Source organism: Lissotriton vulgaris, chromosome 5 (assembly GCF_964263255.1).
Source record: "Lissotriton vulgaris chromosome 5, aLisVul1.2, whole genome shotgun sequence".
Taxonomy (NCBI): domain Eukaryota; kingdom Metazoa; phylum Chordata; class Amphibia; order Caudata; family Salamandridae; genus Lissotriton; species Lissotriton vulgaris.
In genome coordinates, this window is record NC_141693.1 from 1,503,318,514 (window position 1) to 1,503,337,656 (window position 19,143).

At 46.0% G+C, this 19,143-nt stretch overlaps 1 protein-coding gene across 1 annotated transcript in view; it reads left to right on the forward strand.

The window, feature by feature from the left end:
• Positions 1–1,439: 1,439 nt before the first annotated feature.
• MED20 (mediator complex subunit 20) overlaps positions 1,440–19,143 on the forward strand; it is a 44,361-nt gene continuing 26,657 nt past the window's right edge. The window contains exon 1 of the mRNA XM_086923523.1: positions 1,440–1,553. Coding sequence (XP_086779649.1) covers positions 1,540–1,553 — 14 coding nt within the window. The 5' untranslated portion in view covers positions 1,440–1,539. The remainder of the gene's footprint in view (positions 1,554–19,143) is intronic.

Genomic DNA, 19,143 nt, shown 5'->3' on the forward strand with positions numbered 1-19,143 from the left:
AAATCTCACTCTTCTGTCCCTCCACTATCCTTTTCAATCAAAATAACAGACTAACATGCTCACTTCTCAATTTCCGTATTCCACTATACTAATTCACCACTAATCCTTTATGGGTTCCAGAGTAGCATGCTTCTCGCCAATGAAGGGCCCCCTAAACCCCATCATGGGGTAGCAAGCGCTATATAAATACAAACCTCTTTCCTTCTTCTATCCCGCAACCTACCCTTCTCTATCCAAATAACTGAATAACATATCCACCACTCAAATACTTCATACTTCACTATACTAACTTTCAACAATAATCCTTTATGGGTTCCAGAGTAGCCTCCTACTCGCCAGAAAAGCACTTAAACACCCATCAGGAGTAACAGGTGCTACATGAAAGCAAACCTTTCTTCCCTTTTATCCCTCCCCTACCCTTCTCACTCCAAATAACTGACTAATATCCACCACCCAAATTTCTTTCATATTTCACCATACTAATTCAGCACTAACCCTTTATGGGTTTCCGGAGTAGCGTGCTTCAACACCCCATCAGGGGTAACAAGCGCTATCTAAATACAAACCTTTTTTTTTCCTCTTCTACCCTTCTGCTATCTTTCCGAATCCAAATAACTGACTAACCTACCCACCACTTAAAATGTACTTTCATGTTTCACTATACTAATTCAACACTAATCCTCTATGGGTCCGGGAGTAGCGTGCTACTCGTAGAAAAAGAGCTTTGACGCCTCCTCAGGGGTAGTAAGCGCTATATAAATGCAATTACAATACAATACATAGGGACGGAGAGTGGGCGGAGCTTCAAGTACATACTCCAATACAATATGGCTCATAGAGCACTGAGTAGCGCATGCGCTGCCCAGGCTCGACCTAAAAATTAGCACCATGCTCAAAATAAATGGGTGAGGACTTTAAAATGCATACACAATTACCACTTTATATTATTAATATGCATTTCCCAATCTTTCCTGGATTTTACTTTTTTCGTATATAAAATCACACTTATTACATCTAATCTCTCCTGGAGCAAGACTGTGTGTTCTTTCGAAGATAACAAATATAAATTATGAAACTCAAAAACTACGAAAAGCTCTACAAAAAAACAATAAGTTCTAAAATTGCGTGACTCAGAAAAATACCCCAAAGATGAACAATATAAGAGGTTCAAAAAACCCAGAAAGGCAAAAATACTGGAAAAAAAGAGGGTGGGAATGCAAAATGGACAAGCAATATAAACGGCAAGAAGAATACAAAGAGAGAAAATGCAAATGGGTTAAAAAATAAAGGATAACTAATTACGGTATAAGCAATTAATTTATGGGCCATAAATGTATGCCAGATTGGCCATGGGCAACATTCACTTTTGTATCTCTCATGTCGTTATTCAGGACAGGCTTGTTTCGGTCTTATTTTGTCGGAGATAGGGCTCCTTTATCGTGTGCTTCCGTTGGTTTCTATTCCACCCGTGGCAGCTTGCCGCTTTTCCGGAAATGCTGTAAATGTGGTTTCTGCTTAAAAGTTTTCGTGGATGCAGCGATGGGGGTGACCTGGTAGGGCTCTGCGTGGGTCAATAATGATGACTGTCGTTAATGAACATTTTCTCAATGTTTTATGATTGAGAGAGTACCAGTGGGCTCTTATCAAAGTTCGTATTTCATGTTAAGTTGTTAAATGAGGGTGGTGCTTTTAGTAGGTTCTAGCTTGTTGCAGCTCGCTGGACGAAGGAATGGACAAGAGACTGTATTGACACAACAGAGAGAGGGAACGTCAAAGACGGTGTTAAATAAGACTGGCGTTTTTATAGCGCTTTATAGCATTTGGACATTTTGGAAGTGCTGAGCGAATCCGGCTTGATGAGAACGACGTGCGCGCGAAGCCCCAGTTTCATTATTTGATTATTTGCGTGTTTCGAGAATGCACTGAATTTAGTAGACTATAGAGGCTGTCATTTGAAGCGATTCCCAAGCCCAATAACAAGACACTAGACCTATGAGTAGTATTCCTATATAATTCCTCCCCAGAGCTCATTGTTGGCTGCAACCTCAAGCCGCGAGAGTCCAATTATCCTCTCCGTTCTAACCTTCCCAGCGGAGCAACTGCTGGAGTTGGCAAGTGTGTGGATAAACTCAATAAGGTTTGGGGATTTTATTAATCGAGGGCGTTGTCAATGCAGCTAGGTAGAGGTACAGCTGCTGTGTAGCATCTGATTTGTGTTGTACGTTTGCTGTACACAGTGTCGCCATGTGATAGCATGGTTGTGCCAAATAAGTATTCTGTTAGACAGCACCAAAGCAGTGTGAACAGTCTTGTCTCACAAGTACGACATAATTTTGTGTGAGGGACCAATAACTTCTCATTATGTCAACAAGGACTCCGAAAATGTAACCGCCTTTGACGAAGCTCACAGTTTTGGCATACAAGAGAACTGAAACACAAGGGACAGGCCGATTTCAACACGAAGGGATTGCGTACCCCATTGCATACATTTTCTTTGGAAAGAGCTGAATTATGTGCTGAGGCTGCACAAATTTGGTAATATTGCTCTACAATTAGTCGATTTGACAATATTGCTCTACAATTAGTCCGTTTGAAAATCTTGCAAATGAGTGTTTTCGCAATTCTACAGTTTGATAAAGTGGGAAAGCTGGGAATCAAACCAGCTCTCCTCGTACCAACGTGTACATGTTTGCTACTAAACCACACCGCCACACCTCGGTGTGGGAGGAGATGATGCAATAATTGAAGAAGACTAGAGGGCATATTCTAAACGATTGGGGTGAGGTGTTAGGAAGAGATTGTGTTCCATCAATCCTTCCCGCAGTATGCTTAACCATGAAGCTCACGCTTATCGGTATGTTTTTACATAGCGTTTCATACCTCATTCCTGCTGTTTTTAACAGTTGTTAACAGGATTTACTAATATTCATTAAAATAGTTGCTGCCATTTGCCATTTGTATATCTCATAATTTGCAATTGGTATCGCAATAGTACCCCATTTACCATCCTCTGACAGACGGGAAGCTTAGAAGTATTATCGGGTTTACAGCTTGAGACTTTCACATGTTTATGGTGATTGCTTAACTTCCTGAGCCAAATTAGAGGGCATACGCAGATGAGTGGCGCGGATTTTACAGTGTTGCATCTTGACAGTGAAAAGTACCTCTAACCCCTTTCTGTATGTACGCAAGTGCCTAGGTTTTATTTGCTTTTGAAATTAGGGGCTTTTGTGGTTGTAGATAGTTGTCGATTTTGGAGTACCAGGTTCTAGAATTTTTTGTCAGAAGGGGTTCCTTCACCTTAAAAAAAAATTGACAAGGGGGTCTTGGAATCAAAAGGTTTGAAGACCTGGTGTAGGAGGAGGCTGGACGTTTTGCCTACTCCTTCACGCATTTCCTGGATTCCAGGCTGGGGGCTGTGCAAGATTTGCACATCCCTCCACATTTTTTCATCTCGTTTGCCAGGGATAGTGGATTGGTTAGTCAGGCGCTGACTTCTTCACAAATGCAGCCAGGGATCAAAAAGGCATTGGAATCAGAGCATGCTATGACGTTATCAGTGAATTAGGTTAAAGGACACAAATTTCAAACTTCTTTGTTAATGCTATATTTGTAAAGAAAATCACTGCATGACCCAAATGCAGACCCAATAACCTGTTTGAACTTGACTTGTATAGCATTTTAACATATTCCCATGGATCCCTTGCACATATGACTTTAAATCAATCCTCTCTGCCAAACAAATTTTTCTGAACAAATGTAATATTAACGAAGTGAAGTTTGAAATGTGTGTCCTCTAACCTAATTCACCGAGTCTTTATTGCAAGCAGCACCCCTCTGGAGTCTACACAGCCTATTACTCCACCCCTATTCAGTCTCCCTACTCCCATTCGGGTAGTTCCAGAGTGCATGTAGCTCACGATCTGATTTGCTTGCCAGACCAATGCTCGTGTATTTACATTGTAAGGCTAAGTGATTGAGCATTGTTGATTGAGGGCCTTTCTCTGTAGATCTATTAGGGCTCCGCAACACTAGCGTAAATAAGCTGCATACAAACATTGTGAGGCAGACTTGCTTGACATGTATTTTGCACCACTCCGAGACTGGAGATGTATTAAGGAATTACTATGGCCAGGTTTCTGTTCAAGAGAGTGACATTAACCATTTCTGTGACAGTCAATCCTGAGGAGCAAGGTCTTCTAGGAACCAGAAAAAAAAACAGTTTTGATACATAACTTGTCTTAACAAATTGTCTAGACTAGTTTGTCCCAAAGTTTTTAGAACCACAGCCCAATTCTTAAAACGACAAACTTATGTGACCCACCAAGCTGCAATGGACATGAGGCTGGAGCGATTATTTACTGTAAAAGAAATTTGCGTTCTGTTGCATTGTCCTTCCAATATAAAGGAAATGATACAAACTTTTACTTTTCCTAAATCCGATCACTGTCATGTAGTAAAGACTAATTAAAGAATGTTTCCAGCCTTAAGGAACAATACGTGGGTATGGTCTTGGTGGCTGACATCGAATCAAGCATCACAGCTACAGGCACACTTAATTAGAATCAATGCTAAACTGCATGGTGGCTTCTTCGTTCCCGAGCCACACGGTTTGCTGGGTATTACTGGGAGTTTCTGCCAGTGGTTGAAGCAGTTGGCAGATCAGCTGTGAGCTCTCCCAGTACATAGCGTTTTGGCGCCTGGATTGTACAGACCTTCAGTTCTTACCTAATGCTCAGCATCCAGTGCTCACTTTATACCTTTTACCCTGTGCTGTTTTAATGCACATTACCCGAAGTCTTCCTGGTATGTTTACTTGGTACTCATGTGATGTAAATGTACTGTTGACTGATGTTTTTTTTCTGTTTAAATGATCATGTCTTATTTCATGATTTATGGCAATGGCCACTCGGAAGAACACACACAGAATGCTGATGAGTGCCAAATATGTTATCAGAGGTGTGTTGGATGCAAGTGGTCTTGGTTTTCTATAATGTAGTTGCTCTGGGGATGTTCGGTGTCTGTTTTGGGTGAGGGCAGCATGAGCCTAGAGAAAGCCAGGGACATTCAGTGGCTATCTTACATTAAAACAATAACTAAGGACATGGGACGACCAGAAATCTTTACAAATCCCGAGGCCCTGGTAAAAGCTGATTTAAAATGGATTAAAGTAAATTTTATTAAAATCAGAGCAGGAACGAGAGAAGGAACAAGTAAGAAAACCTATGGTTAGGGAGCACTACTTATTAATCTCGACTTCGTCTATCCAACCATATCTCACAATAGTGACGATTCTTTCCATCGTTGGGTATTGACAAAGTTTAGATTTAGAGTCGCGAGTGCTTAGAGACACTGCGTGAAGTGAACCCGTGCTGTCCTCACCAAAGGGGCGAGTCTATTTCACCCGTTAAGTTTTTTGTATATTCCTGCAAATTGCAGTGAATAAACACGGATACTGACCGTGAAACCATCAAATAAGATATTTTTTCACATGTAGAGCCTCACTGGAGGGTGCGCCTTAGCGCGCGTACACCACCGGAGGACTTTTCTGATGGGTCCTGACGAATGCTGAGCAAATTGCATTAAAACCAGCAGAAACACGTTGACCATTTTTTATATTTAAAGGACTCAGGTTCCCTAGCACAGAACCTTGGTAATCCGTCCACTTTGTTTTTAATCCAATGCAGGTTGGCCATTATTAAAGACTTTTGTAAAGGCTACAATCTTGCATTTTTTAAATTATGCACACGTAGTTATAATCACGTTCTAATTTGGGCACTGTTGCACTCACCACATCCCGCTCCGCTGTAATCAGGCGTTGTAGCACGCTGGGGGGTATTCGGCCACCCCAGCGGGGACCCAATGATGAAGCATGTCACCAACTAGTGGTGAGTGAGGGTCCTTCATAAAAAAGAAAGATTTTTCCTTCCCTCCTGCGAAATACTTGGGATATTAGTTCCCTTGGGAGGTGTCCTCCTCAAAGGGGGTTTTGGTTCCTTAAGGGGAGATAGAGATAAAGTACTTCATGCTTGTGCATGTGGGTGTGTGTAGGACGTTTTGTGCACACATTTATACGTACAGTATAGAGACACAAAAATAGACACCACAATATAAATTCTTTTGAGCACATTTTGTTTAATTAGCTTTTTCACTTAGTCACTCCTCTGTTGTTGTTTATGAATTGACTGGGATACAGGAGTGCCGACTCATGCCCTTTCTCTCAAGTTGGTATTAAAGTTTAGATTTAATCAGATGCATATACTACTAACTGATTGTAAAATATGGTGTAAGCCAGAGGATGCTCCCCTCTGTAGGTGTGACGGCTATTCACTTCAGGATACTAGTCATTTCATGTTCTTCTGTTCTTTGTACAGATTAGCCAGAAGAAAGTTTATTGTTCCATTGTTAAAGGAAAAGGGATTCCTGCAAGTTAAACCAGCGCTACTTTATTTGCAGTTAATGGAATCCCCTGTAATCATGTATGGAGTGGCAAATTTTTTAGTGGCTTCCATTTGTTGCAAGAATCGGAATGCGATAGATTAACTGATATTGTTCCTGTACATTTATTAACTCGAATGAAATATGTTTTTTAAAAACAAAAAATGCACATGTATATATATGTTTTTTAACTGTTTTATGCATATTAATGTAACCCCTCCATTTTCTGTATTGTTACTTTTATGATTTTTTATTAATCGAATAAAGTGGTATTGAATTGGGTGAGGGCAGAAGTAGGAAAGAAATGTTTGGTGAAAACCTGAGTTGCTTAAGACAGTTGAGTGATAGTTAGGTTACTTTTGAGGATTACTAGGCAGTTCATATAGGAGAGGCTGGTAGCTATAAAACCTCATTTGCATACATTTATTGCAGTGTGGTTAGACATGTATATTAAGTAGTTAATGTGAAAAACTTGGAAGACCGTTGCCCTACTGTCCCCATAAAACCTTTCAAAAGGAAGGGAACTTACAATCCTTGCACTCCTCCCCCTCCCATCGCTTCTTACCTGGACAGAACTTCAGTTCCAACCATACCTGCCTTGTATCTGTTGCAACAGGTCAGCTCCGTTCTCTCCGCCACCTCCATTATGTTCTGTCTAGTCTTAAATCATTGCTATCCTCTGCTGAAGTCACAGTTAGACCTGGTCTGAAAAATCATACTCCATTCAAATGAAAAAAATAAACTGTCTGCACCTTTACTGGATCAACGTCCTTTCATTTCTTGATTTCTATTTTGCAATGCTCAAATTTAATTGACTGTTACATACATTATAATCATAAGTAATAGTTATATACATGCATTTTGGGACCGTCACTATTGCTTTATCACGCAGATGTGCTCACAGGGAACCGGGGAAGGAAACCTATTTCATGTCCTATAGTACAGATTTAAAAAGAATTTTACTTTTAGCAATCTTGTGAAGCACATTTTATCCATCAAATCATACCTCCAAATGCATGTACTAAGTTGTGAGAAGTCTCTCTTTCCACCCACAGTACTCAGTGTAATACTGCTCAAGACTCCAATGGCAACTTTGGTCTTCACTGCGTCTGCGTGACCTATCTCTCTTTCAATACTAATGAGTTCGGTTAGAGCAACTACGTTTTTCTCACTTTTTATTTTAGTCTCAAACTCTATGCAGAAGTTTATGTAATGTGTTACAAAAGAAAAGCACATTTTCTTCAGGGTACACAGTATTAAATCTGTGCATACCGTTAGCTTTTGGGATAACTTTCACTTTTTGATATTGCCCTGAGGAGGCAACATAATCCCATACATCTGAGCTAAAAATATTATGGGATGCTTCATTAAAATATCATACAGCCATCACTCGATTTAGAGTCCTTTGGAGAGATTTAAATCTGGATTAGTTTCCACCGCTTTAGTCAAGAGTATCGCTTTTGTCTATTCATCGTATCCCCTTTCGCCAGCTTGAGTGCGTATGTTCCAGGCTGCGCTTTGGCATGCTGCGGTCCCCAAGTCACCTTATTTCTTCCCACCATACTTCAGCATACCTCTTCCGGCAGATGCTTCAGGCTCAGCAGGTCCTCCGCTCCCAATATTGGGCATGTTTGATTCCTCTCCCTTGCACGTTATCAGGCAATTATGCAAAGATGCCACACTGAGAAAACTGGAGAATGGGCATTTTTGTACGTACATGCACCAGGATCTATTTTGTCTATCTTTGCATGTGGCTGCTGTGAGATAGGTCCTATGTGTATAACTGTTTGATCCTGTGTATATATGTCAACAACTGTAAGGAGGATTGTAGGGGAGGAGAGATTTTCTGTGTATGTTTGTGCATGCGCAAACACAGAATTCATGGAAGTAATCAGAGAGCATGCGCTTCTTTGATTAAGAGCTACCCATGGATACATTTTTTTGTAAAATATGTGCATGTAAGAGAGTAAGTTAGTTATTGAGTCTGGTTCCGACTTGTACACATACCTATTGCCTAGCAAGTGACTTTAACCAACCCCTTCTGCTCCGGACACAAACCCGGCCTGGGAGTTGGTAATAAATCATGCAGCTACCGGAGAAAGTCCCGTTAATTACCTTTTATCCCACCCCCTCAGTACTTGGGTTTCTGACTGGGGTATTCGTTGATGTCCAGCCTACCCATCCCACCTTTCTACTCTCCCAACAACAAACGAGAGCTCGTAGCCTTGTTCGCGTATTGATCCCAATCTTCTCTCTTCTTTTAATCTACCTGGCTGTTTGCTTTTGCAAAAAACAACCTCTTGCGCTTTCTTTTTCAAAATCATTTGTAGATCAGGAAACCACTTAAAACTCTTATATTACTACTATCACATCTTGCAGATACCATGCGCTTTACAAAATCTTCAATCAATCATAGCAAGTATTCTATGAGAATTCTTATAATAAAAGACCCGTTTGAGAATGAGTAGATGGATCTCTAATGCATGTATCCGGGATTCTGCTAAGGGTTCGATAAAACATTGAACAGTAGGGGAGACATTTGGTTATTTTATACTGACAGCTTGTAAAAAGCCCAATGCATCTATGAGCCTGCCTCAAAGCACTGGAGGGCGTGGGCAGGATAGTGAAGGGGAAGAATCGGAGAAGACATAAGTATCTATCAGGGGAGATGGAGGAGTTATATGAATAGAATGATATCCGCCAAATGACGGAGAATGGTTTAGAAATGTGGCCATTACTTAATATAATAAACACGATTTGGATTTTCTGTAACTGAATATTAGCAAACCCTGCCAACTTTTTTTTCTTTTCTTTCTACTTAATTGGATAAAATAAGTAGGTTGATGTGCATGGTGGCATGATCAGTCACCAACATGGCTCTGTGCTTGTGTATTGATAAATCTCCTAAGGACAAACCACTTCTGACTTACACATATATTACATGGTGTTACAGGATGAAGTCTGTTTGCCAAGATATTATCACAAAACTTAAAATGTTCATTTAGGTATAAACTAAGGATGATGTATAATGAAATTAAAGATGCACAAAAAACGGGAGGCGGCAGATCACCCAGAGCCTTGTGTACTTATAAACAAATGTTGCCTAGCCCAGATCCTTCACTTCTTTTGATTGACTGCAGTATTTTACCTTGAGCTAACAATATCCCTCAAATCAAAATCCGAAGCTGATTTAAATGGAGAGTGGATATAAAAAAGCCATCGTGTTTTAATTTTTTTTTTATATCAACTTGGTATTTTTCTTTTTTGTAAAGGCTGTCCTAAAATTAAGATTAGTAAGTCATGTTCTTTGACTGGCAAGGTGCTCGCCTTCTGCCCGCTTTCCCACAAAATAAACACTCCCTAATTCTACTTTGGGATTTATTCCTTGAGGTTGCAAAGCATCAACTCCATAGGTTGGTTTATCACCTGCCCTTATTACCTGCCACCATTCAACATCCTCTCCCTTACCGCCATACCCTCGGGTAATATCTCTAAATGAGGTATATGTGGGAGTCATTCAGTCCGACTCTCCTCTGAGTGGTCTCTGTCCTTCCTGGATACCCACATGCAACACCGCACTCCAGGAGGGATCCTCCCAGACTCCTTCAACTTGGCTCCAGACCTCTTATCAGCAATATAGAAAAGCCAGCCAAATCTAACAGTTCCTATTCATTTTCAGTGAAGATAATTCTATCACATTCTCAACTGATAACAGGCTCATCTGATTTCTTAACATAACTTTGAATTTGCTTACAAATTCGATATTGGCTGTGACTTGTAGTGCATTAACAGAATCCATACACTGCCCTATCCTCTTCAGCCTTTCGCCCAGTCTCTTCCATCTCTCTCCTGAGATATCAGATCTGATAAACTAAGAGAGCTCCTTGGCTTTTTATTAAACTACTTTCCTCACTAAGGAGAAAATATTCTGTCATAAGTGGAAGAGATTCAAACCTGCTAACACTAACATTTACATTTTCTATTGTAAAAGAGTGGAATCAATGGGCCACCTGCATTTGTCTGTCAGAATTTTGTCTGATTTGAGGATGATGTATTTCAGCAAAGTGATGAGGAAATGCTTTGGGTGCTGTATCACAATTGAGCCCTCAGGAGTTCTGATAAATCTAAGGTTGTTGTTATGACTCCTATTTTCCCAATATTCTAAATTTGCTTTGGATCCGTCATTCATCAGTCATAGGGCCATATGTAACAAGCCTTTTGTGATTCGCAAAGGCCGAAATTCGCAGAATTTCGGCCTTTGCGAATCGCAAACGGCCTTTTTGCATGTTTTAGGATGTATGAAACATTCGCAAAATAAGGAATAGCAAAGTTTTGTGATTCCTTATTTTGCCATAGCATTTGGAATCGCAATTTTGCGATTCCTTAAATGCTATGTATGTAGCATTTTTGTGTTGCGAATTATGGTTAAGAATTCGCAAATTACCACCAACTTGTAGTTGATGGTAACTTTCGAATTCTTCTAAAAATGCACAATTTGGCATTTTTGAAGGTGGCATGTGATGCACACACATGCCCATAGGGATGTATGTGCACCATATGCACACACATGTACATTTAGGGGTGCAGCAGGGTGTCTTTGAGACACCCCTGCACCCTTGAAATAATTCTCAAATTGCGATTAGCAAATTGCGAAATCGCAATTTGAGAATTATTTCGCAATCATTCCTATGTGCCTCCTGGCCGATAGGAATGCATTGGGAATTATTCCTTAATTGCGAATTTGCAAAATGCGAATTCGCAAATAAGGAAGATTAAGGAATCGCTAAAAAATAGCGATTTTCTAAATACATACCATTTTGCGATTCCTAAATAGCGATTCCTTAAAAATTTAGGAATCGCAAAAGGGTTTGTTGATACATATGGCCCATAGTTCTTTGTGCTTAGTTACATGTCAGTAATTACAGTCTTTTGGTGGCCTCTTTCGTCGAGAGCAAGAAGGCTTATACCCCAAAGGTCCATCACCTGTGTTTTCAATTTGTCAAAAGATTGCTTCATTTCCTGGATTCTCTCTGATTAAACAAATGGCATTCATTAATTAAAAAAAAATCTAGAGTAGCCTTCAAACCAAAGAGCTTTAAGTGTTGGGTGGAACTGTAATCTCAGCCATTTTCCCAAAGCAGGAGCTAGTGCCTTTACTACATTATTCTGGACAGTTCACATTTAAACATTCATGCCCGTATTGTGAATTATGAAAGGAAGAGTATATTCATTCTGTGAGTGAACTTTTCACACTACCCAGCCTGTGAATGTTTCCTTCTGTGACAATCTGGCAGGCATGTACAGGGTCTCTTGTTCACCAGCTTGGATAATAGGCACCCAAAGTGCGCACCTTTCTGCAAGGGCGTCTACTGTTCCATCCGCTATGCTACCTGGCAATTGACAGTGGTGTCAGTTTGATTCATAGTTAGGAATACATACCTTGTAACCTGAATCTCTATGGATTGGCTGCTGACCAGGTATAGGTGTTACGTTTTTTAAAATCTTCCATGAAAGGTATCGTTTACCTCCATTGTGTCTAGGACTTGCATTAAGGATGCAGTGTTGAGTTGTGTGTGTGTTTACTCTGGGGATTTAATGTTGAGTGGAGGAGTCCATTGGGCTTCATCTGTTTGTTCTTCACAAAATGGTGATCTCCATTGTGCAGTGCTAATGTTACCATTTGGATGTGCAAGCCAACATGTACACATCACTTGTCCCCCTTCCCAAAATGACAGGCGAATTAAGGCGGTAGCCAGGTCTCCATTTTGATGTAGCAGAGTTCCTCTTCCATTGCAAAACCCACCCCTTTCCTGTTCTTGACAGTCAACTCCATGCAAGTGGCCCCTGTCTGGATCCATTCTACATCTACCTGAGCCAGCGTAAGCATGTCTCTGGAACGGCATAACAGGAGCATACCCTCGACAGGTAGACATCACACTGAGAATAGGCTACGGTAAGATTAGAAGAGCTCACGAACCCTGGCTACCAGGTGAAGATAGGTGTGACCTGGGGTCCCATTTCGTTGTCTGTAGTAGGTCATCCTTATTCCAGAACCACTAGAATCATCGACCTAGGTATAGCAGCTCTGGAGACATTGTGTTTTGATGCCCAGAGTAACACCCCTTTGTCCTGGCCAGTAGCCAGCAGACCATTGAACCATCCGCCACCCGTTGTGTGTACTCCTAACCCATGGATGTCCCACTAGTGTAAAATCATAACTGCAGCTGGGGGTTTCTGACTTGCATACCTCTTGAAAATCTGTTAAGAAACACCTATGGTATACTGGAACCTTTGCCAGCCACTGTTACCAACCCAGAGCCACCAGCCACTGGACTGTAGTAACTGTTTCTTCACTGGACACCTTCTCACTCCTACCCTGATACCACCAAAAACAGTCCCTGAAAGCACTTCTAAAACATTGTAGAGATGTGCTCTTAATTTGATTAGTAGATTATTTTGGGTTTCTAGGGTTAGAGAAGATTCACAGAGATTAATTTCAAAGTCATTGAATAAAAAAGACTATCCACAAATTCAACTATTGCCTAGTGGGAACAAAGCAAACGCAAGGAGGTGATAGACGGAGCACTGAAACCTTTCAGACAGTCGCTCCCAGTCAAAGTTCTGGGTTGAATCCATCATCGTTCTTTAGCTCACTTCACCACCCCCAGTTCAGACCCAGCCATCTGCAAATCAGCCTTGCCCCTGTTCCTCATGGGAACAGTCCAGCCCGAACTGCCAAGCCAGGTCTTCCCTGGACCGTAAACAAGCATCCTGGGACCAGTTTCGGAGTACAACCCCTTATCAGCCAGGCTAGCTTGAATCCAGGGGCAAAGTGAGCAAGGGACCCATGTCTGGACATACCCTGCAAACATACGGCGAACAAAGCAAACACAAGGAGATGTTGGACGTAGGGTTGAAACTTTTCAGACACTTATTCCCAGTCACAGATCTAGGTTTAATCAATCATTATTCTTTAGCTCAGGGCGTGGCTTGGAGCGCGATGGGGAAAGACGTGTACGGGTAGAGCTCCTGCCTGAGCTCCCCTCTCCCGGGCCGCTCCTCTGCGCTAATTCTCCTGATCTTGCCATAAACTGCTGGCGGACCAACCTTGAACCCCCACCCACCGACCTCTTGTGGGGCTGATCGGACGCCGAGTCCCGCGCCGGCACGCGGTGCCGCGACATCCCTGGGGACCCTCATCACGCGAGGCCGGGGATCCGGCGCTGCAGCTAGGCCTGACCCCAAGGCCTACACAAAGCTCGACCGGATCCCGCGCAACCTGCAAAGGACATCCACGGAGCTGACCGAACGGCTGGCCAGACCTTGGCTGACAATCGGACCCTCCCCGACTGCGGCCCCACCTGCGCAGAGCGGAGAGAGGCTGTGGTCACGAGCGGGGCCACCGCTGGAGAGGCCTGGCGACGCGGCGCGGGAGGAGACTGGAACCGGCCCTGGGGACGAGCAGCGACTGCGCCAAGGCATTGCCCGGATATCACCGGTGAGTGGCTCCGGGGGGGCGCAAACTGGATCCGGCAACGGCCCCCCCCCCCCCCACACACACACCACAGCTAAGGGCCTGTCTCTGGGCTTAGAGGCGCGGCCTGCTCGCTCTCTTGCGAGCTCCTGCAAGACCCGGGGGCAGGGTCTGGGAGGCGACCCCCCCCCCCTCAGCAGACCTCCGACAGCCATAACGTCTCACCCCTGGAAAACGGTACAGGGCCTCGCCCGGACCACCTGGCCACTACTGGGGTATTCTGCTTGACTCGCACCGCATCAGAGGGAGAACGTCACGCACCCCCTCCCTCCCCCCACCTGGACTACTGCGGGGACGCGACGAAGAGCACAACACATGGCACGGAAACCCGGGGCGTGAGTGGGGCTGCGCCTCGAACTGCCGACACTGTCACTGCCCCCGCGCCTGCGGCGGCGCGGCGCCTCGAGCTGCCCAAGAGAGAGACGCACTTGACAGCTGGCAGACAGGAACTTCTGGCGATGACCTAGAACCACCCTCACTGAAGACGAGCAATCCTCTATATCCTGATCCCACTACTTTGGCTACAGATCTGGGAGTTACTGTGCTGAAGTGGCCGCTAAGTGATACTGCGCCAGCCCTACGCTACATGGCAACCTACTCTATGAGCGCTGCGGGAGGAGCCGATTGACCCGCCTCACACACAAGCCGGCACGTCTACGCACGCACTTGGAGGGTGCCCTCGCCGCCTGCCCTGCCTACCTGCACCCTCCGCTGTGCCCTTTGCGATTGGACCCACTGCCTTGCATCTGCTTAACACAGGTGCATACATGCTCTTGCGCGCCTGAACTGAGTTCTGGATATCTGACCCGCCACACGCTTGAGCTGACCCGCTCGCGGATAGGCCGGGAGCAACTGCCACACCTGGCTCATGTCTGGAGGGGTGAAGACGCGGACCGGCACCGGAGGCGCGACACCAAAAGGGAAACTTTCCAAGACGACGTCCAAGATGGATGCAGAGATGGTGACGTCCAAGTTAGATAATGTGCTAGCCGTCATGGAGTGACTGGAGGAATCTATGCAACAAACCCGCGCCTCTCTTGAAACCAAAGTAGACAGTGTGGCGATCGACCTGACTCACCTCAGGACCGATCACAAGAAACTCCAGGAGCGCACTACCACCTTGGAGGGGGCGGTGGCAGAGCTGAAACCCACGGTGGACCAAGCGGACAAACACATCCGGGATCTGCTCAATAGAGTGGAATTTTTGGAAGAACGGGCGGAGGATGCGGAAGGACGGGCACGGAGAAACAACATTCGCCTCGTCGGCATCTTGGAGAAATAGTAAGGGGCTGATGCCACCCGGCGAGTGGAAGACTGTCTGCGCGACCTGCTACCGGAAGACACACTGTCACCTCACTTTGTGGTGGAACGCGCTCCCCGGGTACCCACAAGGCCCCTCCCCCGGGCTCCAACCCCAGGCCACTCATATTTCGAATCCTGAACTACAGAGACCGCGACAATATACTGCGGGAAGCTAGGAAACTTGATGACATCCGGATAGACAACGCCACGGTGATGTTCTTCCCAGATTACACCGTGCAGGTACAACGGCAACGCCACTCCTTTCTAGCAGTGAAAAGACGACTGCGACAGGCAGACCTCAAATACCCGCTGCTCTTCCCAACGAAACTGAGGGTGGTGGCGCAAGACAAAACGCACTTTTTCACCAGCCCGGAGGAGGTGGAAGCCTGGCTTGATGGAGGGGTAACCGAGGCGCCCAGGAGGGCACATGGGACCACCACTTTCTCACGTGCGGCGGGCCGCGTCTACGCCGCAGGCGCAGAACACCCACACCTACCCGCGCCCAGTAAACACCACACCGCTCTCCGCCCACGGACCTAATCCGACAGGAACAACAAGATGCACTTCGCAAAGTTACAGAGATCAGTAGCTCCCCGGCCCCATCCTCGGCTCCAAATGCCAGCCCGATCACATTCCAGAGCGACAATGAAGCGATCTATGGCCTACCGGATTCCCAGCACTCAGCGGATCTCCCTGTTGTCACCCCGCAGACGGTGGACCTTCTCGGCTGAGAGGGATGAGAACTTTTCCTTTTTTCCATGATGTGTGGCTGGTATGGCTACATGGTTGTCACACTGACTTGCCCTGAGATGAGCAAACTACAGCTCTGACTGTTGCGGGGATCTCCCTGCCCTGAAGAATTGAACACAATCAGGACGCAGTGAGTAACACTCTCTTTTCATACACACACGGCTTTGCCTGCCACCCTGAACAGTGCAGCACCTTGGCGGCGGCCACATATCTGCTGGGGACCTGGATGCTGACATTTCCGGCGACAGGGACCCTGTGAAGGCCCTTCTCCTTTTCTCTGGTGGCGGGGAACATTCCTTGAAACACTCAGGGCGGGTGGACTAATGGGTCTACCAGACAGGCACGGCGACCCTTTACTGGCCCGGGAGAGGAGGCGTGTTACTCTTCAGCTACACCAACACCAAGACTGTTGTTGCAACAGCCACCTACCACCCCCTAGAACTGTATAGTTTACTTTAGCTCATTAGAGTTTTTGGACGGCGACATGTTCTGCAGCCGACCTTTTGGTATTAATTACAATGTTGCCTTTTTTTGGCTTTTTGTGTCCCCCTTCCTCCCTACCCTTCTGCACCAAGGGGGATTATTGGATGATGTGCTTACTGCTGGGCGTGGTGTGAGGGCGGGGGTGGGGTTGAGAAGCTGGAGGGAAGCTGGATCTGAGGGACAAAACCTGACGGATGGGAGTGACACCTTCATGAACATTGACTATGGCTGAAATCCGAATGTGTACCTGGAATGTCAGGGGCATGCACACACCAGCTAGGCGATATCAGATTTACTCTTATTTGAAACGCCACAAGATAAGTATAGCGCTACTTCAGGAGACGCATCTGAACAGGGCAGAGGCACAGGCATTACATCGCAGGTGGCGTGGGCAACTCTATGCTACAGATTACTCTTCATTCGCACGCGGTGCCCTAGTGTGGGTCCGACCTGGGACCCCTTGGGCGGTCACAGACACACTCATAGACTCTGAAGGCAGGTTTGTGGTGGCACAGGGTAGGCTAGATGGGCAACAGGTGGTACTGGTCTCCCTCTACTCCCCAAACACAGAACAGGGTGGCTTCCTGGCACACCTCTCCACTACAATGGCGACCTGGCACGCGGTCCCGTGGATACTAGGGGGTGACTATAACTGCGTGTTAGACACAACACTAGACCGCTCCTTCCCACCCCCACCTAGTGCACCAACACATGGAGCCACGAAGGCACTGCTTGGATGGGCCACACAGTGGGATCTACACGACGCCTGGCGATCACACAACCCTGCGACACGAGTATACTCCTACTACTCAGGTGCGCATAGCCTACACGTGCGTTTGGATAGATTTATGGTATCTGCTGAGCTACTCCCGCTTGTTGCAGATGCGCGATACATGGGATGCACACACACTGACCACAACCCACACTTCCTGACCATCACCTGGGCACGCCCTCACCCGCCCATTCCCACCTGGCGATTACAACCGGCGCTACTACTAGATGCGGCTTTCCGCGACTCTCTCCTCATGCAAACTGCCCAATATTTTGAAGAGAACTCTGGCACGGCATCCTCACCCCTGGTCGAGTGGGACGCCTTTAAAGTAGTGATTCGGGGACATTGTCTGGGAACACAGGGACACATGAGACGACAGTTGGAGGGCGACTTAACAAGACAAGAAATTGACTTGCTAGATCTGGAACAGGAAGCGGTTGATGGTGCGGTTGACCCGCTGACGGAGGCCCATACGGAACACGCGCACCTTTGGAGCGACTGCGCAGCCTCAACTATGCTGCACACTCAGCACGGACCCACCACCTAAGCGATAGGCCCGGTAAATTATTGGCCTGGCTGGTTTCACAGGTTGACCGAGTGGCCCCGATGGCGGCGCTTCATGTTGACGGACAGGGGCTAGTATACTCCCAGTGCCTCATACACGAGGCGTTCTCGTCTCATTATGGTGCCTTGTATCGCTCCCGACTTCGCAATCCCAACCCTGATGTGGCGGAATACCTCTCCCCCCTCCAGATGCCGCAACTTACAGTTGCACCACAGGATGATCTTGAGGCTTTGCTCGAACCAGAGGAGCTACGGGAAGCCATATTTAATCTGTCAAACGGTAAATCCCCTGGCCCAGATGGACTACCGGCCGAGTTTTACAAGGCTGGCTCGGACATTCTCATCCCGGAACTCCTGAAGATGTACAACGCGGCTACAGAAGACTCCTCTCTCCCACCCACACTAAACGAGGCAAATCTGATCTCCATTCCCAAGCCTGGCGGAGATGCCAAGCGAGTGGGTTCATACCGACCATTAGCACTCATAAATACTGATTATAAAATACTGGCCTCTACCCTGGCTCGGAGACTGGTCCCCCTGGTGCCACTCTTGGTACACCATGACCAGAACGGCTTTGTACCGGCGCGCCACACATCTTACAATATTCGTCGCCTGTTCCGGGTGCAAGAATATGCTGTTCGACACTGGCCACGAGCGGGGTGCCTGATATTGGACCTCGAGAAGGCGTTCGATTCCGTGGGCGATAATGAAAAAATACAACCTGGGAGACAGATATGAGACTATGGTCAACCTGCTGTACTGCAGACCCTCGGTCAGAGTCCGCACGGGGCGATTGATGTCGGACGTCATTCATGTGCGGAGAGGCACCAGGCAGGGCTGCCCCCTGTCGCCCTTGCTTTTCTCATTGGCCATGGAGCCCCTGGCCACGATCCTCAGAGCCCAGGGACAGGAATGGGGAATCCCGATGGCAGATGGGCTACATGTGGTCTTGCTTTATGCTGACGACCTGTTACTATATGTCAAAGATCTAACCAATGTCCCGGAGTCACTTACGGATGTTTTTCGAACCTTCGAGGATATGTCAGGGCTACGAGTCAACTGATCCAAGTCGGGAGCCTACTCCTTCAGGCCGGACTCCCCAGAAACCGACATCCACATCGGCGGAGAGAGGCTGCAATGGTACCCCACCACATTCCGATATTTGGGTATCCATATCTACAGGGCCCCGGCAGACATCCTAGAGGGGAACCTGTTACGGGCGATTGCCTCCATCCGAGCCCAAATTGGCTTTTGGCGAACCCTGCCCCTGAATGTGCCTAGCCGAGTGGCACTGACCAAA